Source organism: Strigops habroptila, chromosome Z (assembly GCF_004027225.2).
Source record: "Strigops habroptila isolate Jane chromosome Z, bStrHab1.2.pri, whole genome shotgun sequence".
Taxonomy (NCBI): domain Eukaryota; kingdom Metazoa; phylum Chordata; class Aves; order Psittaciformes; family Psittacidae; genus Strigops; species Strigops habroptila.
In genome coordinates, this window is record NC_044302.2 from 6,052,829 (window position 1) to 6,080,805 (window position 27,977).

The 27,977-nt window shown below is 38.8% G+C and overlaps 1 protein-coding gene across 4 annotated transcripts in view; it reads right to left on the reverse strand.

Annotated features, from left to right (window-relative positions):
- PLCG2 (phospholipase C gamma 2) overlaps window positions 1-27,977 on the reverse strand; it is a 67,520-nt gene that overhangs the window by 12,672 nt on the left and 26,871 nt on the right. For all 4 annotated transcript variants that reach the window (XR_003995153.1, XR_003995152.1, XR_003995151.1 and 1 more), the window contains exons 7-29: window positions 27,568-27,651; window positions 26,087-26,130; window positions 24,821-24,893; window positions 23,763-23,864; window positions 23,509-23,627; window positions 22,041-22,126; window positions 20,980-21,100; window positions 19,336-19,504; window positions 16,610-16,714; window positions 16,302-16,391; window positions 15,151-15,329; window positions 14,125-14,325; window positions 12,786-12,905; window positions 11,296-11,476; window positions 9,920-9,988; window positions 8,853-8,962; window positions 7,944-8,040; window positions 7,037-7,103; window positions 6,682-6,839; window positions 3,953-4,055; window positions 2,770-2,979; window positions 2,007-2,152; window positions 883-997 (exon numbers count right to left, since the gene is read on the reverse strand). Coding sequence is in view for 1 of the 4 variants with exons in the window: in XM_030512845.1 (XP_030368705.1) it covers window positions 883-997; window positions 2,007-2,152; window positions 2,770-2,979; window positions 3,953-4,055; window positions 6,682-6,839; window positions 7,037-7,103; window positions 7,944-8,040; window positions 8,853-8,962; window positions 9,920-9,988; window positions 11,296-11,476; window positions 12,786-12,905; window positions 14,125-14,325; window positions 15,151-15,329; window positions 16,302-16,391; window positions 16,610-16,714; window positions 19,336-19,504; window positions 20,980-21,100; window positions 22,041-22,126; window positions 23,509-23,627; window positions 23,763-23,864; window positions 24,821-24,893; window positions 26,087-26,130; window positions 27,568-27,651 (2,749 nt within the window). In the remaining 3 variants the exon portion in view is untranslated. The remainder of the gene's footprint in view (window positions 1-882; window positions 998-2,006; window positions 2,153-2,769; window positions 2,980-3,952; window positions 4,056-6,681; window positions 6,840-7,036; window positions 7,104-7,943; window positions 8,041-8,852; window positions 8,963-9,919; window positions 9,989-11,295; window positions 11,477-12,785; window positions 12,906-14,124; window positions 14,326-15,150; window positions 15,330-16,301; window positions 16,392-16,609; window positions 16,715-19,335; window positions 19,505-20,979; window positions 21,101-22,040; window positions 22,127-23,508; window positions 23,628-23,762; window positions 23,865-24,820; window positions 24,894-26,086; window positions 26,131-27,567; window positions 27,652-27,977) is intronic.

Sequence of the window (27,977 nt, forward strand, 5' to 3'; positions counted from 1 at the left end):
ACTAATGTACAATGGCCCAAGTCTTCTAGTCATTTATAGAACACAGAGTAATTTGGTATGTGAAACACAGCCAGGTTTGCTCTCTAAAGTCTTGGTCACTTCCCAAAAAAGTTAAAATCATAATCCTCTTCTCTGAAGTACTGAAGACCCACAATGCACATTCTCCTGATTCTGTGTGTATTTTCCACTGGTATCAGTGGTCTGGGTAATTAGAACCTTGTCTACTAGAAAAACACTGCTGCATCTAGAAATATTAAATGGTGAAATATTAAGTGGCTGAGATATTGCCCCATTTCAGTGCACTTAAATGAAGCTCATGTACACACAAACACATATCCCTTCTCCAGAATTCAGCAAGAGCGAGCTCTGATCAAAAAACTTCAATTGGGTGCAAGTTATGCTACTTCACAGCCAGCCCTATATACCCAAGCTGTCTCCAAGGGGATGCCAGTCTTAGAACTTGAGTTTAAGTAAACACAGTCTGGATCTCACAGTAGTAACTCCCCATTTGGGCCAGACTTTTGAGAACTGACTACCACTATTGGAGGCACTTTCAAGACAGCAGTTTGTAAAAGTATGCAAATACACAAACTTGTGCATAGGCAAAACCATAACAGAATTGTGACTTGGGGGGGACGGGGGGATTTACAAACTGCAATAATTTATTTTTTTTTAAATTTGATATATATTGAAGTTTCTCAAATTATCTGGCTCTGAGGCAAGCAAGAGAATAAGCAGAGCTATAGTTAACTTAGTCCTCCCTATATAGGTTGCAGGCCAGTTACAGGCATCATAAATTCATGGTTATCCTCTACTCACTTTTTTTAAGCACACTTGAAATATAACCATATCCCTACAACACAGAAAACCGCAGATACTCACTCACAACTGTTGTCTTGAATTTGTTGTTATCATATTCAGCCCCACAAATCTCTACCTCTACAAAGGGACAAGCAATGCTTCTCCCAGGTTTAGGGAGATGACGAGCACCTAAAACCTGCAAAAGCAACTGTGAGTTATAACCACCTCCAAAGGAAACTTGGCAGCATTATTTCTGTACAGAAGGTAGCCTACAGAACGAGGGGGGTGGATCCAGAAGAACATGCAAAAATACACACTCCCTCTCTTGAATAGGTTTGTATGTTTTAAACTTACTATCTGTGCCACCATTAATAATATTGTCCATTTGGGTAACCCAGTGATTTTCACTGCAAGATATTGTAGCTGACATACATTACACACAGTATGTGGTTCCAGACCAGGCCTGTAATAAAAGTTTTTGTTACCTTTCTTCTGTCTTTATTATATATCTCTTTTAAGACATTCCCGCTTTACATTCACAGCTCCTGTTTACCTCTTCTCTAGACTGTAATAAAAAGTAGTTAATGTGTTTCTTCTTCTCAGAAAACACATTTTTAAGGGACATCTCCTACTGTATAGCAACTGAGAACAGACACAAGTTGAATTTCCTGTTTGGTACAAGAAGACAACATGGCATAATTTTCAAATTATAAACCCATTTCTCCATGAAAAATGAGAATAACATTTTGATTAAGTCACAGAGAACCACATATGATGAAGGGGGTGGTCAGCTTATTATTTTTTCAGCTTAGTTTCAGTATTTCGTTACAAATATCTATCATCTTCCACACTGGAAATCTCTGAACTAGTTAGTATGCTGATGACCAGCCTCCAGTAGGAGCCTACTATTGAGAAGTCATTGACTGGAAATGCAAGTTAGTTCATTTGGAATTTTTATTAGCAATTATATAAAATTATCCCAGGATTGTGTTTTCAGTCCTATAGCATGTGCTTCATTAGCATGATAAAGATACAGATTTCTTTTCAGAAACCAGTGGAATTAAGTTTTTATTCTTAAACACACTGACATTTAAAAACACTATTTTGACAGTCTGTCAGATCTTGCTTTGAAACATAATAGCTTTAGTTTTAGTTTTATAGATATTTATGACTTGTAAAAAATGTAATTTACAAAAGAGATTTACCCTCACTGTCATAATCATCTGCAATTTCCTCTTCGAGTCATTTGGCATTGGGTCATATTCTTCATTTCGCATGCTTTCTGGCTGCAGAACATAGCCAGTGCGTCCATTAAGTGAAAACAAGGCATGGTTCAATTGCATGTATTTATCTAAGGAGAGAGTTAAAACAGTCATAACAGAAGATGATCCCTGTTTGAATAAATCTAAGGAAGTACCAGACTAATGGCTCCTCTCTGTAATTCTTTCCAGTCACCACTTTATCAGAAAGACCTGGAAAGGTGAGTTGGAAAACTTAGTTCCCTTCAGTAACTGAACGTCACAGGCCATTTCTCACCAATTTTAATCCCGATAAACCCATCTCTATTCACAATTAGTTCCTATTAATCTGTCACAAGCTAGCTGGCCCTTACCAGAAAGCGGAGTACAGCCTTCCCTGTGGCTGAACAACCGATCATTCGCATTTCTGAAGCATACTGCAGAAATGTTTCTGCCTGCTTATCATAAGAATCAAGGTGAAATAAATCTTCTAGAGTTTGGGGCTAGTTAAGCTCAGAGACAGGGCTTTTGGAGGCTGTTTTTTGGGGGACCAGCTCTAACAGGTGATCCACACATTCAAAACCAAACTTTGTTCTTGCACATCACTTCTTGCAGGGGAGCACAAATAAACAGGACAGCCACAGTGACTAGAATAGCAGAGGGCCAAAAGCAGCCTGTTTATGGTGAAACAGAAGGTGGATTTTAGATCCTTTTTTAACAAGAGTATTACCTGGAGTTTGGAAGTTAAGAGCCACCATCTGGGAGCCACAAAGCCAGAGGCGAAATGGGTCATAGTTGGATGAGTCAACCCTCTGTCCCTTAGGATAGACACGTGTCAGTCCTTTCAGGTTATATTTCAACAACTCAGCTGGCTTTTGCTTAACAATGCTCTCTGCCTTGGTTTCCACAAAAGAACGGATTTCTTTGAAATCGGGATTTTCTACATAGGGTAGGGAGGAAAAAGGGCGATTACTACAGGAAGAGACAAGTTGACTCTTATACTGCACATATAGTCTTCTACTAACACTGTTGCACTTTGTGTTGTTTTGTCCTTTAATGCAATAATTAGCAGAGTTTTCATGCAGACATGGCAAATTGGTTGAGCATCAAGTCTGAAAGTTAAAATTACCTGCTTGCCACACACTTTGCAGCAGGGCAGATAAAAGTCTATAGTCGTGTTCTCATCTTATCATTGCTAATAATGTACTTCTGACCACTATAACACATATTTAAATGAGACATCTTTTCCTGGGTTTAAATGGGGAGAAGAAAGGGCGAGCCAGGTTAGCCAATGCCTCAAACAATGACTATAATTATGATGTCTTAACCACACTGACAGCTTATTAAAAACGTTTGCAAAGAAACTTAAAGAAAAAGGGCACATTTGCTGGCTTCTCAGGCAGCAATGACAAAAAACTGGGATAAGTAGTACCTATTTCAGCATCAGATTCCACACCGCACTTACACAGACCCCGGTTCTCATTTCTGTTATGAAATTATATACCATTCCAATAGCTTACACAAATGGCAAACAGGTTCTTACAGTAAAACTACATGATGCACAGCACATCCATTTTGAAGGGTTTTACAAACAAATCACAAGTCTTCAGCCAGAGTTCCTCATCTCAAAGAAGTCAGTTGACATATAACTAGTGAGCTTCCCCATGAAAGACACCTACGAGAGGGTGTCTCTAGTACTAGTTAGAAATTTGTGACAGTTTCTTTGTGACAGTTGAATAGCATCAGCTTCCTAGTGCACAATTTCAAAGTGCCACTGCAAACTGCATGGGCGAGGCAGAACTTTGTTTTCCAGTAGAGAAAGGATAGATTATATCTTCAGCTCTAAAATATCAACTAACATCTGTGAAGATAGTTGAAAGGGTAAAATTCAGAGGTAATGTTAAAGGAAATACCTAAATTGTCCTTGGTTTTGCTTGTTGGCTTGCAGTAGATTACCAGATCAGATAATTCAATAGCAATCAATTGATTCTTTTCCCAGTATTTCCTCCTGTTCTCCTGCAAAACATAACAAAGTTTTAGATTTCAGGTACACTGAGTATTATGGTACAGTAACGCCAGGGTACACTCTAATGAAATTACAAAGTTGATGCATTCTTTGTTGCCCAGATTCCTACGTGACACCTTAGCCACTTGCACTAACGTAATGTACTCCAAGACCCAATTCAGAGAACAGGCTAACTAGGTGGGTCTGGGGTGTAGCTGGAGGTATGTTTTGTAGAGGGTTGTTGTGTTCTTGGGGCTTTTTCTTTAAGCAAGTATTTCAGTGCTTTGCTGCTCAGTCCTACTCAGTAACCTGGCAACAATTGTTTATTTTTCTTTTAATGTGGCTCTACTCAATTTAGTTACATTCTCAACTCTGTAACTCACATAAATGCAAATATATGCAGAAAAAACGCAAAGGATAGTGAAGCATCTATTTATTTGCATTCCTGAGCAGGACTCATGTCTTGTTAGTAATTCCCCAACAGCTAAATCCAAACCCCATGAGCATTATTCCTTTAGCTTTCTATTTGCGCACCAAACCAATAACGTTATGTGTGGAAAATCACATGTAATCTTGTTATCATCAGTAATAAACCCACTAGCTACTTCCACGTTTGCAAGCACCTGCTCTGTGGAAGCTTAGCAATGGTCCCTGCAACCAGAGATTGGGAACTCCTAAAATCATCAAGGCTTGTCCTGAGTGAAGACGTTTGGGCTGGAGGCTTTTCAGACATACGAAGCAATTGCACAATATTAGAAGAGTCCCATACAGAACAGTGATTAGCTTTGGTACAAGAGGTTATGAAGCAGCAGCAATTAGGAAGTCTCCCAAAAGAATTTCCTCAACAAGACAAACTGAAGAGGAACGAAAATCAGAGCTAGGGAGCCATGGGCTTCCAGAATGTTTCACTGAACCAGAGATTATACATAGAAGTCTAAGAAAAGCAAAGAGGAATATGGAATTTAAATTTGGAAGTAACCTTGGGAAAAAGCTGTATAAACCTCATTGTACTTAGTCATCCACCAGAGTTTCCCAGACATTGCTTAAGAGTGATCAGAGTTCCAGATAGCAAAGGGCACTTCTAGATGCTATGAGCTCATCTTTAGACATAACCCGCTAGCGATAACCAAGCAGGAGAGATAGCAATGAACAACCATTACTAAGAGTATGGCAAGTGTCAGTATTAAGCAGAGGTGACAAGACATGTGAAGCTTAGTTTTACTTTTTGTGTATAATGGACACTGCCCAAAAATGAAGTCATTAAAAATCCATATTGTAGCATAGTGTTGTCTCAACATGCTTTCTCCTTCCCCAAAATTCAGCCTGTTTACTGTACTATCAAAAAGGGCCTTTCCTTGACAGTTTCTTCCCTGCTCCATGCACCAGTCTATCGTGTGAACTTCGTAGAGGCCACACTGTGAGAAAAGCCCCCTGGCTGACAGAAGCAAGCTTTAAAGCATCTTTGAACACAGAGTGTTTAACACTCCTCTAACTGTAGAGTGGGAGAAAAAGCTGCCAAGCTCCTGAAGAGCTGTTATACATTAAGAAACATTCCATTTAGAGACACTTCTAGGTCACATTTCTCTTTTTCTTATCTTCATTTCTAAACGGAAGCCTGCCATAAAAACTGTCTCTCTCCTCCCGTAACGACAGACCAACAGCTCCTGTTGGTTCTTCCCTCGCTGAATTTGCAGTCCTCTGCTTGAGACACCAATCTGCCTGCTATAAATAGGATGATGACCCTCAGAGCATTACCACTCCAGATGACAGATAAACAGCATGAGCCAACATGATACTGAAACACATTTTCTATCACTCATACCACCCACTTAGTAAAAAGTGAATAAAAACAACAAAAGAAAGAATATAGTTAAGCATAGTCATTGTAAGGGCTTTCTGGTCATGTCAAAGACTTCTTAAATACTAGAAGAGATGACTGGGAGATAAATTAATACATCAGAACAGGAAAAGCAAATCCTGAAGAATGTCTTTGAAGTGGCACATACATCCCTTTAGAGGGACATAGAAGCTAAACTTAGGCAGAATCCTTTAATCTTTAGGCAAGGATTTGGAAATACTACTGTTGAAGATCTGGTAAATCCAGAATGTGCCTATTAGTTACAAATAAATAATTATCCAAACAATTCCCTACCACTGCCACTGCATTCACTGGAAAGCAGAGTTAGTAATCAGCATTAAGAAGAGTTTAGGTAAAGGCAGCTCAGATTTCACATATACTTACTAGTGGATTCACAAGTCTGAACAGAACAGGCTGGTATCTGAGTTTCTTTCTGCTTAACCCTAGGATTGAACCAGTGTAACCAGATGTAAAACTGTAAGGGTATCTACTTTGTTCTACCAAGTGCACTTCACTGAGGTGCAGAGTGCAACACAGACAGTACTCTAATGAGAAACTCCTGTTAACAAATTTACACAAAACGCTAATTTATGTTCTCAAAAGAGTTTAGGGAACAAGATTTACAGCATCAATAAAATGAACAGACAAAGAGCAACATGCAAGAGAATGAAGTACCATGTGTTAGCAAGGTTTGGCAGCGTATGGCAGCTAAAGACAAATCCTATTGTAAATTTACAGCACTGGATTACAAAAAACAAGGGATAGATTTTTAGCAATACCTCTTCTGTAGTTTTCCAAGTGATTTCACGGATACTTTGGTACCATTCAAAGAGTTCTTCTACTTTATCAGTTGCAAACTCAACACATGGATCTTCTGGATTCTTAGGTTCCAGAATGAACACAAAAGGCTTTCTGTGTTTCCCTTGTGGCATTTTCACTGTTAAGCAACACAAGAGCAAGAGATTTATACTAAAATCCAATAATTCTAAGCTGTCATTGTTGATTTATTGCAACAGTCAGTATCATAAAGTTTTATCATATTTGGGTTTTTTTAATCTTTCCTGAAAAACATAAAAGAGCCTACTCAACACAGACAGCTCAGGAGTCCATATGTAAGCGTCAGAAAATACATACCAACATTGTAAGTATTGAGTACCAGTATGCCGCGACACAGAGAGCCTAATGGATTGTCCTCGATAATCTGAAAAACATGAGTTAAATCTGACCCTAAATCTTCTCTTCAATGAATATACACAGGACATTAACAGAAATAAACACGCACCATTAAACCTAACTTCAGTTTGACTGAAGCATGCCCACTATAATGTTTAAAAGCCTGTTTCCATGTCAAGAATTTCCCACTTTGAGAAACACATGAAAATCACTATAGTGAGTGCAGCTTCTGTCCTGACAACTGCTCATTTTTCTTGTCTGCTTAAGCCTGCAATGGCTGGTGGATGGAAATCTAATATGTGCTTTCCTCCAAAGACTCCTGGAAAATCATTGGGAGTGCTTCAGAACAGCAAAAGGATTCAACATTTTATTTTTAAAACTCAAAAATGTCAAAACTGATTACTGTGGAGTTTTGTTTTCTTTTGTTGTAGAGAACTTTGTCCAAAACTAGATTTTTAGATACTTTTCACAAACAGTATAGGGTTAGTTATGCATAATAATAATGGAGTTCAAAATGGCTAGTAAGTGTTTTTACACATAGTTTTCTTATTTAAAAACATTAAAGCAGTAATTATACAGGCAAACTAGTTAACAGCTTAAGGCACGTTATTGTTTAACGAAGTATCTGAAAAATCTAAACTGTTAAGATTTACATTAGCAGGAAACCATTAAACCTCTTAAAACTCCACCAAACCAGCTACCTTCTTAAGTAGTTTTTTTACAAGGGGTGTCCTGACAAAAACAGTCAGAGAATGGTGAAGAACACATTCATTCCTCTATTTCATGTTCTCTCAAAAACAGCATGCAGAGTCATAATTCTCTAAACCAGACTTCCACTTCTAGTAGACAGACAAACTTTAACCCTCACCTGGTTTTCAAGCTCAGCAGAGTTTTCAGATGACAGGTCTTCAACATAATTGGATGGAAAATAGTGTTGGACTTTTTCTCCATAATCCCCCTTCCACCTGAATATAAAAAGAAAAGTGTATATATGTATGTATACACAAAAAGACCCCCATAGTTCAAGAGCTTCAATAGGCCATTAATGAAGCAATAATCCTCAAGAAATTGGTCATTAGTACCCCATACTGGTCATAGTCTAGCTGGCTATCACCAAAATATAACTGATGAAGTAGGTAAAAGCTCTAACAAAGTGATCATTAACTGTAGTAACAGATGATTTCAGAGGGATTACAGTTATTGTAAACTGCAATTAATTACTTAAGAGGCTTTTTTCCCCCTCCAGTACTAAAAATACTATTATGTGGTTGATTACCCTGCAGAAGCTACAGGGAAACATTAGATTCCCAAGCTTTACAAGCAATTTACAAGTCTGCTAAGAAAGAAAACCTCTTATGAAAGGAGACTGTACAGAGAACTAAAAAAGGTGGGTTTGAATCCCAAGAAGTACTTAGCAGAGCAAGGGAAGAAACAGAGAAATGATGACAATGGTAACAGATGTGTGAATCCCCAGAATACACAAGTGTTCAGGAAGGATTAATGTAGTAAAGGAGAAATGCTGGACACACTGGGCTATGGAGGTTCTGCAGGCTGAGCTTATTGCTGCAGGATAGAAAAATGGAAAAGTCATGAAAGAAGATTTGAGGATGAGGGTTTCTTTTTTTAACAACACTGGCATTAAGATTTATAAGGCCACAGTCAATAAGCAGCAATCAGACAATAGGCAAATTTTTTAAAAGCTACTACCCAAAAGTCAATTTTAAAATCCATCTAGGAAGTCACTAGGTGTTCTCCTATGAGGAATCTTTGTCCTTACCAGCCTCCTGTTTCCTTTGTGACATTATGAATTAAAGCTCCTCGAGAGAAGCTCAGTTCATCACTTCTTTTGGCTCTGTAGTCATACAAGGCTTTCACTGTTCTCTGAGGCTTTAAGAGAAACAGAGCAAAGGGGTTATCTAGGGGGATGGGTCATAAAATAGTAATGCAATCTTATAAAAAAAGAAAAAAAAAAAAAAAAAAGAAGGGGATTGGATCCCTTTTTTTCGTTATGAAGCTTAGAAAACATAATACTAAAGTTCCAGAGTGACATCTATTGGTGGTAGCAAGTGATGCTACTTAAATGCTATTCTTCAAGTTACCAGCTTGGAAAAAAGAAAGAAAAGAATCTTTCTTTTATGGGTGTTACAACATAATTACTGTAGGACACACACACACAAAAAAAATGAAAAGGGGGGCAAAAAAGGAGAAAAAAAGGAGAACCACACAGTGAAATATCAGCCCTCTATCTTCATTACATGTATTCATACGCAGTTGGAGGCTGTAGGCTTAGACGCTTACAAAGCCTCCGCTTCCGAACCACATCAGCTCTCCTGCTGGTCACATTTCCTTTAGGAAGATATGCAGTTTTAGCAGGATAAGCAATTTCTTTATCTTGAATTTACTACTACCCAAATTCGTCAGCAGCAGTGCAAATTCACTGGCCAAAAAAAGAATTACAGCCAAAAAAATCTACAAGCAGGTGAATTTTTGTGGGAATTTACAAGTTGCTAGGACATAATAAAAACTAGAGATAAGTAGATGTTTGCTGTGCCACTTGTTTTTAAAACACATATATCTTAAAAGAAGACAAACCCTAATAATTCATTAATAAACCAAAGACACTGGTTTTATATAGAAAGCACATAAATAAAAACGTGTGGGTACAAATTTTAAAGAAATGCTAGAAAAATGTCACACCCTTTAAATTTCTGCTATCCATTCCCCCATAAATCAGGCAGCCTAATGCTTTCAATTATCCTTTTCATTACTGCTAACAGGAAATCAACAAATAAGTCTCATTTTTAGAAGTCTACAGTAAGTGTGAATATCTCTCTTTAAGCATACCACTGTAGGAGTGATTTCACTGGGTTCCACATACATCTTGACATCATAGAGGGAGTTAATATCTTTTTCCTAAAAACAGGAAGAAAGAAGAAAAAAAAAGTTACAGGAATCAAAAATTATAGAAATACTAAATGAACATTCATTGCTGAAACCACCTTTTGACAATACCTAGGCAAACAGAAAAGGAGGGAAGCCATACACCTCTGTTATGCTTATTTCTATAGTTGAATATAGCTGAACGTGAGTTTGTTATTTAATCTGTCTATGCCTCAGTTTAATGAACAGTAAAGCACAATGAAACAGCAATACCTCACAAACATATCTCTTATCAGTCAAATAGCTTTGAGATTGTGAGTACCCTTCTATGTGCAACCAGGGAAGACAATACCTACACTTGCAATTTTTGTGTTACAGTACTTTAGTCCCAGTGCTGTTTTTACTATTACATAAAAATTCTAAAACAATATACACAGTCATATATTTAATTTTATTCTCTCCTTAAGTTCCCATTTGGTCCTGATCCTAGGATGCAGAACCTTAGCTATAGGCAACGTAATAAAAAATCCTGAGGTCTAAAATCTTTTCAATCCTTTTTTGCCTCGCCATAAAAAATAAAACCTCCAAATTTTAATTTCCTCAAACATGCCAGAGGTGTTTCCCCTGCAGCCTTTCTAACAAACGTGTTTGAAAATAGAAGTCAGCATCTCAGGCTTTTCAAAAGCCCATTACCCTGGCAAAGCTCTCTCACCAAGAAACACATCCATCCAGAAAGTATGCCCCTATCCTAAGCTAATTAACCAGGCTCCTAGTTTAGTCAATGGACAGAGACAAGTATGTCTCAGGGAGATTTCTTCAGGTGTATCTCAAAGAGTGAGCCTTCTAAGTACCTCTAACTTTTTACCACAGAAGGCAGTTGGACGCCATCTCTGAGATAGCTCCAGTGTGCTGAAGCAAACACCACTGCCTGCCCAGAGCCAGGGGCACAGCAGAATATTTCCATTTCTCCTGAAATGCTTAGCAATTGGCATCTGCATGATCATTTTAAGACCTCTGCCCACTCCAGCAATAGAAGCCAGGAACAAACACAGGCAAGGCTATTATCAGAAAGTCGCTTTAGAAGAGCAACAATCCCCCATTTCACAGAGCAGCATTTGCTAATTAAACCAGAAGGCAGGCAAGAGTTGACCTGTAATCAAAGATGAAGCTCTTTCCTTCACATATCTCAAAACCTTTGTGAGAGAAGTCAGTATAACCACCTCAGTTTCACAGAGAAGAAAACTGTGTGGATCTACCACAGCCAGAATCAAACCCAGCACCCCCAGGTCTAGATCTGAGACTCAGTGCACTACAGCAACTGTACAACGACCATCACTCACCACACTGTAGCGCTCCAGCAGCTCCTCAGTCACTGGGTAACGCAATTTCATCTTCCTGTACAGCGGATGCTTCTCATAGTACGTTACCAGCTCCACTAAACTCTCAAAATAGGCCGAGGTTCCAAGCACAAAATGACGACCTTCTTGCTGAATTCGGAAGTGCTTCACCTTCCCCTCCGCTCTGTAAAACAAGTGCAAGTGCTGTAAGAGGTACTGGTACTTGCAGTGAGAGCACCAGTGCTGTAAACTGGAACAAAACAGCTTTGTGCATCTGAATCACATGAAATAATTTCTCCCTCTTCCAAAGCCTCTTTTATTCAAATTGAGTTCCAGCTGCCTGATTAAATGCACAAAAAGATATTCTCACTTTTCTACAATATACAGGGCCTTGAGACACACCCATGTTTTGCTTAGATTATTTTTTTTTCCCCCTACACATAGGTAATTTGTCACCTTCACACAAACATAAATGATCAGAGTCCTTCTGGAATCTGATGATGATGATGATGTGCCACTGTCCCTAAGTGACAGACACACTCCCCTCAAAGCGAGTGGTTGTCTCTTCCCTACAATCATTCTGATAACTGCAGGAATCAATTCTGAAAGCAAAAAAACCCCATAAATTCTTGTGCTTAAACACAAGGTTTGTGCTTGTCGTGATAACAGTAAAACCATCCACTGGCAACACTAAAACCATCCCATCCACAGCAGACCCCTGCATCCTTTTCAAGCTGCTGCAGTTTTGGTGCTTCTTGTTTTCCCCACTGTGAAAGGTTTTATTGAGACACTGCAGCTCCAGTTACTTCAACATCCACCTTGGTAACAGCAGAAAGCATCAAACCAAAGTACTGAGGGGACTGGGGAATTCTGGCCACCTTCAATACACAGTAAGGCGTGCAAATAAGAGGAAAAAAAGTATTTGTTTTTCAAAACCAATTTTATATGTTGCAGAAATACACATTTTCAGAGAAACACAATTGGATTTGAAGGCACAATCGAGACCACCACAATTCTATACATTTTATTACCGTTATTGCAAGAACCACGATTTCAAAAGTACATTCCCTGGTAAGAAAACCAACAATTTCATTTCAACACTTCATTTCAGTCAGTTACATGATAGGGTAGGATTTCCAGGGGATAAGGACCTAGAATCACTGCTGAACCAGCACCAAAGAAAACTTCAAAATAACACCCTGTAGTAAGGAGTGTCAAGGAAGAGAAAAAGGACCATGAACAGTTCTGTATGAGAAGACAGTCGATGCTCAAATATTCTTTATTAAAGCATAAAGGTTTATTCCAGTCACAAATTAATTCTTGTACATATCCTCATACATGGACCTGCTATACAAACCAACCATGTGAATTACTCAAAGTTTGAAAGCAAGAATTTTATTACTCTAAAAAAAAAAAAAAGCCCACATTAAAGTAAGGAAAATCAGAACACTGCTGTGCTACTAGGTAATGCAGTCATATCTGTCTTTTCTTACCTGAAAGTCATGGCAAACGAATCAGGTTCATCTCTCTTCCTAATCAGAAAGGCTCCATCTCGAGGAATTCGCATCAGCATGTCTTCTGCCTCTCCCCGACTCAAGTTGCTATAGTACCAACTACAACAGTTAAAATGGACAAATGATGACAAAGCTTGTCAAATGCCATCCAGTAAGAATATCAGGCAGTGTTATTAACGATAGTTTCAAATATTACAAGAAAAATTATGCATTATATTTTCCCCATCTTGCCACCTATGACAGCAGCTTATTGCAAAACATTGTAACACAGCAGCTTATTTTGGATGAAATAATCAAGAATGCATCAGAACACCTTGTCTGTCTGAAATCACAAAACATAAACCTGTATTTCTTCCTTTTAGTCTGCTACTCAGTTTTCAGTAGTTTATTCAGTTTTGACATAGTAGATTTAAGGAAAAGCCCAAGCACAGATAAAGGAAAAACACTAGGCATTTGAATTTTTCTATTTCTTTCACTGTAGGGATGGACCTAGCTTGGATCTAATGAGTCTTCACTGAAGCTGGCAGTATATCTCCACCTTATACAGAAAGGCAGGAAACCCTTAAAATACTCTCCTCTCTCACTGGCTTCCAAAGTTATCTATGGGTGGTCAGTGACTCTGAGATCCCGGGGCAGGGGAGCAAAAAAAGTTTAAAGTCACAGATCAATATTTCCCATGCAAAGGAGATTTACTTTTTCTCATTGCAAAGAAAACAGAACAAAGGGCAGTGATTACAGTGTTTGTCAGCAAGCAAGAGCAAGCTCTCCCCAGGATCTACATCAGGCAAAGACCTGCTGGAAATAAACTCCAAGCTATACTACTTCCTACCGGCATGGGGCGAAATCTGCCTAACCAACTCCGACAGAGGTGAGGTGGAAAGCGGGATTAGGAAAATGTAACTGGGCTCACTGCCCCAGTAATAGAGTTTCCAGATGGCACAGACCATGACTACTTAGTTGCCAGGCCACAGCCAACTACTAAATATCTAAGCCAGCCCACTGGGTGTTGTAGAACACGGAGCAGAGAAAGGAAGAACTGGCATGCTTCCACAGCATTACCATTCTCCCTTATTTTCCTAGTTGCTGCTAGTCAGTTGCCTTCCCAGTGACTGCTCTCTGTTGTACCAGATTCTCACAAAGTCAGTGATCTTACTCAGCATCTTTCAGGGAAGCCTATTCCTATGACATCTGCGGACAAGCAATGCTCAGGTGTGCTCCTGAATCTGGGAAATTTTCTATGCAAAAATCAAAGACCATCTAAAGCAATGCGAAGGGCACTGACATAACAACCCTGGTGCTTGCCTTCTGCTGTACGTACTCTTTAGTCTCATGAGGGCTGGGATTAGGCACAGCATCAGTGAGGCGCAGCTCAAATTCAGCACATCGTAAGTGGGCTTCCTTGTAGTGTTGAATGAGATCATAGATGCTATCAAAAGTGAGGTTGTCTGTCAGGTAGTACTTCACAGTGTCCCCATCACTCGAAGAACGGATCCGGCAGTGCTGGACTCTGCCTGACCTCCTGAAGGAATGAAGAGAGGCATAAGGAAAACAAAGGTTTTATAACAGGTTTTCTTCTTTTGAAGCATTTCCTCACCCATTCCTCGCCAACTACTTGGTGAGCCTGCGAAGAGGCACGAAACCTGTGTCATCTCATAAAACAACCGAAGAACAGCAACAAAAATCCTGACAAGTAAGGTTACAGGATCGAAAATAGTAATTTTCAACCCACAGTGAGTTTAAATCTGGCATACACTTATTCCCTGCAAAATCTGCTCCAACAGCTCTCTTGGTTAGAAATAAATCTGATACACTATTCTTCATACCGTCCAAACCAGAAGAAGAAACAAACCTAGACTACCATAAAGCCACAGACACACACCCCAAAAGTCTTTATTATTTTCCCTCTAGAGAATCTTTTCATTGAAAAGATCCATCTCTGGTAATAAAGGTACACTCATGAGACTACCTTCACAGGGTAGAAACCAACAATTTATCCCTAAATTAAAAGACTGAATTTTGGCCCTGAGGAAATAACAAATCCTGTATCCTAACAGAGCACCAGAAAAGCTAGGGGTTGAGAGAGGGAAATCAAACTTAGTCCTCTCTTGACAACTGTAATGCTTCAAATAAACCCTAGTCTGCCAAAATGCACTATGTTAAGACTGAAGTTTCATTTAGAAAGTAGTCTTTCACAATATCATCAATAACATTGTAGTAATTTTAACAACTCTTTATTTGTGTTTCATCTCAGCTGTAAATGCATACCTGAAAAATACACACATTTTTTGTACAATGCCATAAAACAAACAAAACCCACATAAAACTTTTATAACAATCACCATACCAGAACGACAAGGTGCAATCATTAGGGAAAGCTTCACTTTCCCTAACTAGAAATGTCCCATCCTTGCCACCCATTTCAGCACAATATTCCTGGAGCAGTTTCTCAGCAGTTGTTCTCCCCTCTTTCATTTTCCCATGGAACCATTTCTCTTTTAAGTGCAGTTCAGTACGTTTCACCTCCTAGACCAGAGAATAATAGTTTTTACAGTGCATTTCTAACTTTATGATTTTGAAACAAAGTACAGCTTTTCCTAGCCCTGAACAATCCTTCCACAAACAAGCCAATCACCTTCACAGTCACCCTTGACTCTACTCCCCAGTCAAGCCATTTCTTTGGAGCCGTGATCAATTTTAGCCTTATTCAAAAATTGAAAAAATGCAGCAACGCAAACACCAATATATATTTTTCAAGGCAAAAAAACCCAACAAAACACCCTACTGCTAATTTACAGAGTTTCTAATCAGTTTTTCCCAGGATTCATCTGTGTTCTTCCTTAATTATTTTACTGACATTAACAACTAGGCGAATGGGTAAAATGCTGTGCATGTGCAGAGAGATCTCTGAAGCATGCACATACATGTTAGCAACAGAAGGGCATGCATGGAAACCTGAAAGGTCAGAACAAGAAACCACCCTGAACATCACTGCTATTGCAACCCTTACTCAGCTTCACGTTTCTCATGCACAACAGCCAAGTAATATATGCTCACCTATGACAAACACTTTCCAAACGTGGAATGAACATGTACTGTGTAAGAGGAGTGCTGTAATACTAACACAACAAACCTTAGTTCATCATACTGTCTAGTTTAAGAACAGCAATAATATTTAGCCAAAGGCATATAAAGACTTTGATCATCAGCACATGCATCAGCATTAACATTTAAATACAATTATATTTCATTGTCTTTGTACTCCTCTTTGCAAATCCTCAGTTAGCCAACGGAAAATGTTCTTCTATTAAAAATAGGGTTAACTGGAGTACCTTGGCAAAAAACCTTTTTAAAAGGGTTTTATCTGCAGATACACTTGTTATCTGACACGCATCCTCTACAATTTCAACATTAGCATTAAAAATATGCATCTGTAGACACTGAAATAATCTAAGGGAATAAAAAGAACATCCTAAAATAACAAAACATAGCCATCACCTTTGTTACATCTTCATCAGCATTCTGTTCTATATCATCACTGAATGAAAGCTTTTCATCAGCAATAGCACAGTAGTGACGAGTCCATTTCTAAAAATCGAAAGATATTAAAATCATTAACAAGACAGAATGAAACTCAATAACCACCATTTCAAAACCAGGAGTAACAATAAACAAAATACCTCTTCCCCTCATCCACATCTGTTCAACTGACAATATTACTTACACAGATATTGAGAAAATTAATGTAAATTTCCAGCATTACACAACCTAGTAACAAACTGTAGCAAATGTCACATAAGTGATACCTGTTCTATTGTGTCCCACATGTAAAGTTCTCCCTGTTGCTTTTTTTCTTCTTTCTTGTCTTCCAAGTTCACATCAATATCTCCCTTTGGCCCCAGTTTTTTGTGCTTAAAAACAACAAAAAAACACCCACCGTATTCATTTGCAGAGAATCATATAAAATTGGTCAAAATATTTCAGCAATACACAGACAACAGTATTACAGGAAGTGTTTCTCTCCATTGCACAGCTACCTTCTGTGATTACCATAACTACAGCTGTTCCACAAGGCTTTATGCAACAGGGCTGGAATTAAAGGTTAAAAATTTAGTGGAGGTATCAGTCAAGCAATGAAGAAAGAACTACTGTGAAAAGAGCTCACCATTCTTCAGAGGACAGAAAACATGAAGTAACACATACCAAGAAATAAGGCTAAAACAAGGATCCCTCTGCAGAGAGCAGGACATAAGGAAAAAAACCCAAAACAAAATGATGCGGAGTTCAAATGGGGATTTCACTGTTCCACAAGAAAAATGAGCAGAAGGGAAATACTTTATGAAAAGAGGGTCTAAGTTCTGCTTTCTTGAGAGCGCTCACAAAAAACAGTGACTCAAGGGGCGATGGATAACTTCAAATACTTAACTGCAGTTAATGATGGGATTAATCATCTCATATCTAGTAGTTCTCAACCACATTCAGATCTGCATAGCCTACTGTAGGTAGATTTCAACTTGACAGGCTTATCTGAAAAATCACATAGGCCCCTGAAGCAGGAGTAGCCTGTGGCTGTTTACTGATAGCATTTTCCAAACTAAAGCCAAATACTACAACCAGCTTACTGGCAGGTGCTGATCCATTTAAAGACTCTTCAACACTCTTTTAGACAGGACAGAATTATATGGATGTTCTCTTGTGCAGACTCATATTAGTTTGTAATTCCCTTTAAATCCGATCTGTCATGTTGTTATTCATGTGCCTATCCAACTCCTCTCTATACTTCGCACGGTAACAACAGACGTATTGGAGGGGGAAAAAAAACCCAAAAACTTAAGCACAGAACTTTTGCAACTTATAGTTGGGTGCTATTATTTCCAGTCATACTTTCAAGAGCTGTACGCTTACATCTATCTACCCTTATTTCATCTGTTCATAAGTTTAATACCCAGGGTGCAATACTGTTATAAAAGCTGGAGAACTGAAGCAAGGACAAAAGTAATTATTATTTTACTAAAGAGATCATGAGCAGCCCACACATTCTCCACCTGATTTTTGCCTTTTGAAAAGTTCTACTGAAGTTTCAATCTGAGAGATCTTCATTTGGTTATCTGCCTCATGTTGCTACACAACAGCACTAAGTAAAACACCTGTATCGCCTAGACACTCTTAACAGTGACTACCTTCTAATAGGAGCTCCTCCATGTTCCACAAATGGCTCACTACATTGCATATTTAAATATAATCATAGACTGGTTTGAGTTGAAAGGGACCTCAGAGCTCACCCAGTTCCAATCCCCTGCCACGGGCAGGGACACCTTCCACTAGAGCAGGTTGCTCCAAGCCCCTGTGTCCAACCTGGCCTTGAACACTGCCAGGGATGGGGCAGCCACAGCTTCTCTGGGCACCCTGTGCCAGCGCCTCAGCACCCTCACAGGGAAGAGCTTCTGCCTAATGTCTAATCTCAGTGTCCCCTGTGTCAGTTTAAAGCCATTCCCCCTTGTCCTGTCATTACAGGCCCTTGTAAAAAGCCCCTCCCCAGCTTCCTTGTAGGCCCCTTTCGATATTGGAAGATGTTCTAAGGTCTCCCTGAAGCCTTCGCTTCTCCAGGTTCAACAACCCAACTCTCTCAGCCTGCTTTCATAGGAGAGGTGCTCCAGCCCTCTGAGCATCTTCACAGACCAACAGGTCCACGTCCTTCTCGTGCTGGGGGCCCCAGAGCTGAACACTGTACTCCAGGTGGAGTCTTGTGAGAGCAGAGTAGAAGGGGAGAATTCCCTCCCTGGATCTGCTGGTCATACTCCTTTTGATGCAGCTCAGGATGAATTTGGCTTTCTGGGCTGCAAGCGCACACTGCTGGGTCATGTTGAGCTTCTCGTCAACCAGCACTCCCAAGTCTTTCTCCTCAGGGCTGCTCTCAATCCAGCCTGTGTTTGTGCTTGGGATTGCCCTGACCCAGGTGCAGGACCTTGCACTTGGCCTTGTTGAACTTCATGAGGTTCACAAATCACACCGAGCTAGTAAACACCCATCAATTTTTGCAGCTTGCAAGCAATCCTGCACAAAACTTAATTGTGCAGCCTGAAAGTACTATGGGTTTTATTCGAATGAGAGGCATTCTTTCAGGGGGAAGTTAATATTACTAATTAACTTTCTATTCAAGAACATAGTTTAATAATCTTTAAGCAGACCACATTGTGTAAGAAGATTATGATGAGCACCTGCAGCAGTGAACCCTTGCTGAAATTTTAGCAGTGACATTTCAGGAGCTGAAAGACCTTTAGAAAAGAGCTGACATTCAATCTGGCACTTGAACTAGCAACACTTATTCAAAGAAAACCAATAGCAAGCACTTTAATATGTAGTTTTACAGAACTCTGTGCAATATTGCAAAATGTTGCTAGTACACGCCTCAAGCATGGGGTTTGTTGTCTGTCAACACAAACTAACAGCTAAGCTGTGAAGCCAGAAGTAGTATTTCTGGCTCCTGCTCTTGTTTTCTTGTTTTACCTACAAGCACACAAAGCGAGCCTACCTTGATGATGATTTTTTCTTTCAGCTGGGTTGGTGATGGTAGCTGATCTGCACTGGCTTCAACAGGCTTCATTAAAAGCTGATCCCCAAATACCTCCTTGAACACTTTGGCCATGTGTCGCTGCTGCTCCACACTACAGTGCTCTTCAATTGACAGAATAAGTGGGTATCTTTGATGGAGAAAACAAAGGTCAGTGAAGACAACTTCTTTTTGACACAAATGGCAAGGCAAGGAAAACGGAACCCTCCCTCACCCCCCTCAAAGAAAATATTTACAGCAAACAAGAAGACAAAAGGAATAGACACACAACAGTTAATAACATATGTGCAATCATAGAATTGTTAAGGTCAGATGGGACCTCTGGAGGCCATCTAGTCCAAACCCTTTCTTTGGGAGGGCCCAATTTCCTAGGTTAGATCAGGTTGCTCAGAGTTTTGTTCAGCCAAGATTCGAATATCTGCAAGGACAAAGATTCCTTCCAAGCTCTTCAGGCACAGTTTCAGGGCTAAAGCACCATTATGTGAAAATTTATTTCACCTCTCTTTAAAATAGCATCTGTTTTCCTTCACATGCATTCTGAGAAAAGTCTGGCTCCATCTTCTCTATAATCATCCACTAGGTAGTGGAAGACAGCAGCCAGACTCCCTCATTAACCTCTTCTTGAACCTAAACAAGCTTACTTCTGTGAACTTCCCCTTAGCTATCATGTGCTCTGGCCCCAGTATTGAAATCTGAGGCAGAGAAAGCATCGAATACTTCAGCCTTCTCCAGTCACTAAGTCTCCTGTCCAATTCAGTAGCAGGCTCACGTTTTTCTTAAGCTTCCTTTTGTTGCAATTATAACTGCAGAAGTTTTTCTTGCTTTCTTCATATCCCTCAGCAATTTCATCTCCAGACGAGCTTTGGCTTTTCTAATTTTGTCCCTGTATCCAGGAAATATTTCAATATTCCTTCTGGGGAGCCTATCCCTTAATGCAAGTAGGGAAAGCATCACACTGCATTCACGGTACTGATAGTCTGAATCCATAATGCATCATATATTATGGTTGTCATTAACACAATATGCCTGGGCAGATACTGTCCCATGTGACAAAACAACACTTCTCTACGTCCAGCTGGTAAAGTAGAAAAACAGGACACCAACAGCCTTATCTCCTTCCCAATTTTTAGGCAGTGTTTTTCATGCTAAAGGTATCTCAGCACAAATTATAGAAGGGCAGAGCAGAGACAGAGATTTAAACCCGTGTTATCAGTTCAGAAGGCATGCTATATATTCTTCATTTTCTCAGCTAAGACATCCCCGACAACATGAACATCACCTGACAGACATATCACTTGTCACTTGTAGTACTTTATCATTAAAAAAGGAGACATACCTTTCAGCATTTGTTTCACACATCAATTTAACAAAAGACACAAGCAAGGAGATAGCTTTAGGGCACTTAGTATCTTCCTTAGGAGGAAATTGTTATGTAATAGGAATTTTCCTCAAAACAGAATCTATTAAAGACCCACGTTTGGCAATAATGAAAACTACTGGAATGTCATTATTTTCCTATTACTTTTTGCTTTATAATAGAAGAAGTAAGTTCAGAAAGCTCTAAGCGTATGAAAACAGGCTTCAGGAAAATAAATCAAAGCTTACTCAGATGCAACAAAGGCATGATCTTTGATTGCCTGTACCACATCATCAAATTTGATCTTTGTTGTCCGTGTCCATCCATGGTAAATGATAGGCTTCCCATCGGGACCATCCCAGCAATCCACTAGGAAAGACAAGCAGTGGAAAAAGGAAAAGACTAAGCAGCTACTTAAATAACTCTAGTAGAAAGAAACATCCAAATCTTTGGTGTTACGAATTCTGAGTCACAGATTTTAATGTTCTAATAAAATATTCTATTAGATTAATTTATATTTCTCACAGAGGAAATTAAGTTCACTTAAGTGATACAAGCATTACAAATCAAATACAATATAAAATTTTCTCAAAGCATTATCATATTGGAATCTGGAAATAAAGAATCCAGGCAGCTATACTGTCAGTGTACTAGTTCACAATAGTTTTCCAGGGATAAATACACTCCAACAAGTGGCAAGTTGACAGTTTATCTCTTTTGTCATTTTTAAACCTGAAACTAATTTAAGATATATTTTGCATTAGCCAAATTGAACAGGCAGTAGCAAGTGACTGGTGAAGTAACACAAAATTCAAACTTGTCAGTAATTCAGTAAAAACAGGGATGAAGATGCATCACAGTTAGTGGAAAACAAACACACAAGACATAAACTGATTTACAAGCAAGTTGAACAGGATGGCAAATGGCACCAAACGACAAAAATCTCTGTGCCTTAGGCTTGTCTGTATTACAATGAAGACAAATAAACCACCTAAGCTACACAAGTGATTCCAGTTCAAATTCTATGCTTTCATAGAGTAGAGCCAACATTGTTTTAGTGTGTGGTGAGACGAGATTTAGAAATGCCCTCTTAAAATTCCAAGGGAACAAGAACCACAGCACATGAACGGGGCAATAGGGAGGCATATTGAAAACAATTTAGGGAATCAGTGTTTTTTATATGACTAACTTCAACTTCAGAAAACAAACTACTTCTTGATTTCGGTTCTTTTTTCTTTCTTGGTAAACAGGGCAAACTCTACTTGTACGGACAGCATGTTACAAACCATTCCACAAAGTCTTTACTCACACTCAATACATCGACAGCCCATTCTAAGGCACCTGATGTAAGCTTCTGTGGAGGATTCACTTCGAAGCTGGTCTCCTGTCAGATATCTAAGGAGTAAAGGAAAATTGTAGAAGACAGGCAGTCAATTCCAACCATTTCCCACTCACTCACTAGGCAACATTTTTCCTCTTGTCATGGACAGTGCATGTTGATTTTTTCTTTATTATTATTCCTTTTTTTTACTTGTGATGGAAGAACTGGACTCTCCTGAACCTGATGCTATCAGACTTTTGAATGCACCAGATTATAGGCAGTTAAAAGCTCAATCTAAACATCAACCAATGCTGACACATTTCTGGAGAGGAAATCATGAGCTCTGAAACTTATCTAAACCTCATCATGCTGAGGCATATTCATGTTGGAGGGATGTGGAGGGTATTTAGAGTGATAGCACACCCTATACTTCAAAGTATACCTATAAGCTATATCCATATCCACTTTACTTCATTCCCTGTAATATTTTATTTGTTCATCTCTCCTCCCTCTCTTTACACCTTCTTTATTACAATGTTACATGAGCAAATCCCCTTCATTTGAAGACGGTCCAAACTCATAACCACACAGGTTTGTGCTTGGGCTAAAGAGCTTGCATACTATAGACTGCCAAGGAAAAGGGACAGATACATACCTCAAAACACAGATTACAGAAACCAGCATCTGAATTACTGAGCATAAAATTCTAAAACCAGTAACAATAAAAATACAGTCCCCAGGCCTTCAAAGTTCTGACTGTAAAATAAACTTGAAAAAACAAAGAGCACGAATAGCAAATTGTACTCTTCCTCTGCCTCAGGCACCTCTGCTCTAATCCTTGTCATGCTGGCAAAGACCATGAATAGCCATGTCCCTGATCAGTAGATGTGATAATTTAAGGTCTCCATATGCCTTTCCTGCTCAGGACCAAATCGTTTCCACTTTTGACACTGTAAACTCTCAGAGTATCTATCAATAGTGCACATCACTGCCTCCTTTCCCAAGGCAACAAATCCACTGCCCTTCAGATCACCCCAACAGTATCAGATTTCCTCACAGGACAAGCGGGGTCCTTATGGCATTCTTATGTTCAGGTAAAATTACTGCTGACACTAGCTCAACGAGGCTGTTGGTGCTTGGAAAAAAGGGAAGCTCCTTCAGCAACTTTAATTTCTGAAAGCGGAGAGGCGGGAACAGTTTTAACTCAAGACTTTTTTTATTTTTGTAACAGGAGTCAGGGGTTGGGTTTTCTGGCAGCTCAGTTGTACCGCAAAACCTCTAAGATCTTAAGAGAAGAGGAAAAACGAGTCCCACAGACTGTATCTGCTACATTTACATCACGCTTTAGGAAGGTTTCACGTATCCACATAGTATATTTCTGGCATAATTTACTTTCTCCTAACACATACTCTGTCTGTTTGAACAGGGATAGACAATGGGACATTTGGTAACTTACGTGTTATGAGAGGAAGAAATCCAGTAGTGAGACAAAGGATTATTCATGTCCTGAACATCTATTGAATCGTATTTCTCATCCCAAATACTATTTTCTTTTGCAAAAAGGTAAGTAAGGAACTACAATACAAAGAGAGAGATTCACTTTAAATGCTTTTACCACACAAGGCTAAAAGAAACCCAGAGTAGCATGAGAAGCTTATTAACAAGACAGAAAAGTCCATGAGGAGCTACTAGAAAGTATCATTATCTTACCTCATCAACAAAAAGAAAGGGTTCAGCAGTTTCTCTCATAGTGTCGTCAATAAACTTTGTCATTCGTTCTCGGACCTTACTGAGATCATGTGCCCAAGATTCCTTTAGATAATAATAATACAGTAAAACCTTTAGAAGTGGTGTTATTCTATATAAAATCAAATAAGGAACAGAGAGACCTACAGATGTGACTTATTTCTCCCTTATCTGGCTAGTTTACTGCCAATATACTTCATTGTATCTCTGTATCTTAAGAGTTTCCTCTATGATGTCTAAGGGTGAAAAAGATCTCCACCTAAGTACCTTTATAAAGATTGGAGGCCTACAAGACACATACTACTATAATCTCTCTCATTTCTAAGTGCAATCTGAACATTATTTTAACACAGTGAAATAGGGAGAAAAAGAAAGTAGCAAGCTTATACAGGAAGTGTAGGTCTCACTTTTCAATCATATTTGCAAACCTGGAGTGTAGCAGCACCTAGCAAATATTGCACAATTTTCTCCCATGGTGTCTGTGCTAAATAACATTAGAGAAGACTGTGAAGACATAGTTCCAATCCCCGTCCATACTTATCTGCTTGCTGACATGGGACATTGAACTGGCTCCATTCAATAGAAAATTACCTTTGACTAGAATGTAGGCAGTCAGCTGAGCTTTTTATGTAAGAGCTGCTAAAATGAGGCCATGGCCAAGACATTACCCCTGATGTACCTACGATGACAGCTGTAAGGAGGCCAGGCTATCATCTTTGACATACATCTAGTGTTCATTTCTATCCTTGTCTGTTTATCTACGTGACTAAATGGAGATCTGTTAAAACCTTATTTACCTTGTCCTCCCTCTTGTCCTCTGGTGCACCTTCAGAGTCTTTACATAAATGAAAAATAATAGTTCTTATGAACTTCAGTGGCAACAAAGGAGAAATATTTATAAGGCCGAATATCACAGCTGACATCAATCATATTCTATGACACATCACATTTCTTTTTAATGAACACAGAATGTGCTTGACAACCTCAAGAAAAAGAACTGAGAATTACTGCAACCTTCCCACCTGCTGCTCACGTAGCAGGAATCTCTGGAAGTCATGGAGATGAACTGCTGAAGCATCTGGACGGTCAGTATTTCTTAAAAAAAACAAAACAGAACAATACAAAGGGAAAGTGAAGCTAAAGAAATGAGAGCAAGTGACATCAGATGTTATAGCAGAAAATGACAACGGATTTGTATCTTGGGTTTACAGTATAAATGTGCTGCCACCACCAAGAAACATTTTATAACATCAACGGAATTTAGATTAGGCTTGTAATCTCGTATTATCTAATTACTGTATTTGAGCTTTTAAAGAAAGCCTTCTGGATTCCTGATGTACTTGTGACAGTATTAACTGGGAAAAGCACCAAATCTGCGTGCATGGTTTTGTAGTAAATGAGCAGCATTCACTTGACATGGGTTAACATTGACATTGTTAGTTGAGGCATTTGGAGACACTGTTCTTTTAAATTATCACAGAGCCACACTTCCACAAATAATTCCTTCCATGTATTACTCAGGTGATCTACTGTGATAGATGAAAATCTCCTGAAAAAGGAGGTGAGATGCAGCTGCACCAAGAAAAAGCAGCAGATGTGCTTTCCCTTTTGTAGGACACAAGTGCCACATCCTCTGGTACCAATAAGGTATTTATAACCTACCCATCCTTGATAAATCTGTGCTTTTAAGCTTAATTCATATGACATGACTAAGGGCTAAAGCAATTTGCAGAGCAAACTTTTCAGTAACTTCTTTAATCCGTTAGTGTAATACTCAAAACCAAGATAAACTGGTTTAATTCACAGTCAAAAAGTTAGCAACACCTGTGATCTCCTTTCTCATGCTCTACAAATCTTAAATTTTCAAGGCTACTGAAGGAAAGATGCAGGAACTGTTACTATCAGCATCCTGCTCAAGCCTAGGCAAAGCCTGCACACCACACCACTTTCTAGACTGAAGTTAAAATTTCTCCATCAAATTGTCTTTCCACAGTCCCGTTCAGCTCTTACCAAAATCAGAGGATAGGCAAATTTGCGTGTTTAAGTCCATACCATTTTTGTAGTTAGAAAGTAAAAAACTTTATTAAAAAAAAAAAAAAAATTTTATCAAATTATATCCAGGGCTTATTTCCATGACAAGTTCACCTTCCTGGATGCAAAAAGATGTATAATTTAGTTTCACTTACTAAAGCATCAGAACACAAAAACAGCAATGTAATCAAAAGACAACCCTGCAGCACTATAACCATATAGAAATGTGGGAAAATAATGCAAATGAAGAGTCTCACCCAAGAATGAACACAGAGGAATCCTTTTTGAATTCATCAAGAATCTTAAAACAAACACAATAAAGGGCGAAAGATAAATAATAAAAGAATACGCAATTTTCTATCTAATTCCATCTAATAATATCCATTGATTTGTTAAGGGGAAATATATGCCTGTCTGTTCTAGAGAAGCTTCACAGAAGTTGGCAAGATGCATTTTTAATTAAACACATAGAAAACACACTGCCAAGGCTGACAACTGCACTTCAGGCCTTTCAGTGTGAACACACTTAATGCTCAGGCAAAAAAGCTTGCTGTTGATAACGCACCTTCTACACACAGTCAAGTTAAGTTTCTTGGGAGCTTTTATTGGTTGATATCCCCCCCAGAAAAATGGAACTACTTATCATCCATTACATTTATTCATGTGAATATAAAAATCTACATTGCTTCTAGCTTGGCACAGCATAATTACAGATCACAGGAAACTTATTAACTGGCCCAGAGCAGTTGTTGAGCAAATCGAGTTTTTTTGAAATGATCCACAAGGGATGATAACAAGAGTTTAAGGAAGCCAGATACCTTCTTTACTTGGTGTTTGGCTCTTCAACTTTTTCTGCTTAAGCTAATTAACTAGACTTTCATGGCCAAAACTAAAACCCTGACAGTAAATGGAGACTCTATTACTTCACAATAATTTCAGCATTGCTTTTAAATAGCACAAGAAAGCTTTATGCAGAAGAAACAGTACTGACTTTGACTATTGAAGCTTCTATTTTAGCAACTAGTTGAACAACAATAAGCACATCATCAACAAAGACATTTATGCAAGTAATTTCAAATTCTGTGTTTCACATAGATTTAAAGGGTTCCTAACTTTCAGAGTCACTAAATGGATGCAGTTTCCACCAGCTTCATGAATCTTGTGCAATGAATACATGGAAACAGCAGTCAGGCAGTTGCCCTCATAAATTAGCTAAAACGTAATTCCACCGCATTCCCGCCTCCCAAGGACTGTCTGATGCATGTCTTGTAATGGGCTCACCACTGGTAATCTCCAAGCATGAGAGACAATGAGAACAATAGGTGTTATTTGTTGCTCAGGATAAATCTGATTTGCAGAATGTTCTAGCAATAAAATATTAATACAAGTATGGAAAACCCTTGCTCCTATCAGTAGAAGGATTAGCCAAACCTAATGAAAAGACATTCTACATCCTGAACAAACTTACAGTTTTAAGTTATTCCTAGAAACCCCATTACATATGTGCATATCTGTACCACCAACACACGAAAAGCAACATAAATAACTGATTCATTATCTTAAGACAATTGCTGATGGTGACTTATCTACACTTCAAGCACAGCACTATACTCTTTTTCTATTAGAAGAATGGGGAAAAAGAAGATCAGTGACTAACAGAAACAAAAATAATCACCATTAACTCTTTATTCTAATCAAGCAGTTTAATATTCTGAAGACTACTTATGAAAAAGCTTACCGTTTTCTGTTGTTCAAACATGATTTTCTTGTAGAACAAATGAAGCTGTTCAAAACTAAGCTCTTCCTTGTGAGCACCTATTTCCTACAATAGAAAGTAGCATACAGAGAATTTAGAATTCCCTGAACTGCATTTGCAAACAGCAAACAAGTTAGTCTTACTCCAGCTGCCACCCTCTCATGCATTCTATTTTACTCCAACCTCATTTGTCTTAACCCTTGGGATTTTTTTAATTTAGTTATTTTTCTAAGAATACAAACAAGTAAAGAGATTCTTGGTTTGTGACCTAGTGCTCCTACTCCACATCTTTGGCCTTGCATTTTGTACCCTGAGTCTGTTTCCACTAGAAACAGAGTGAAGTAGTGCCCCATTTAGTCATTGTTAGCTGGAGCAACAGAAGCAAGAATGTA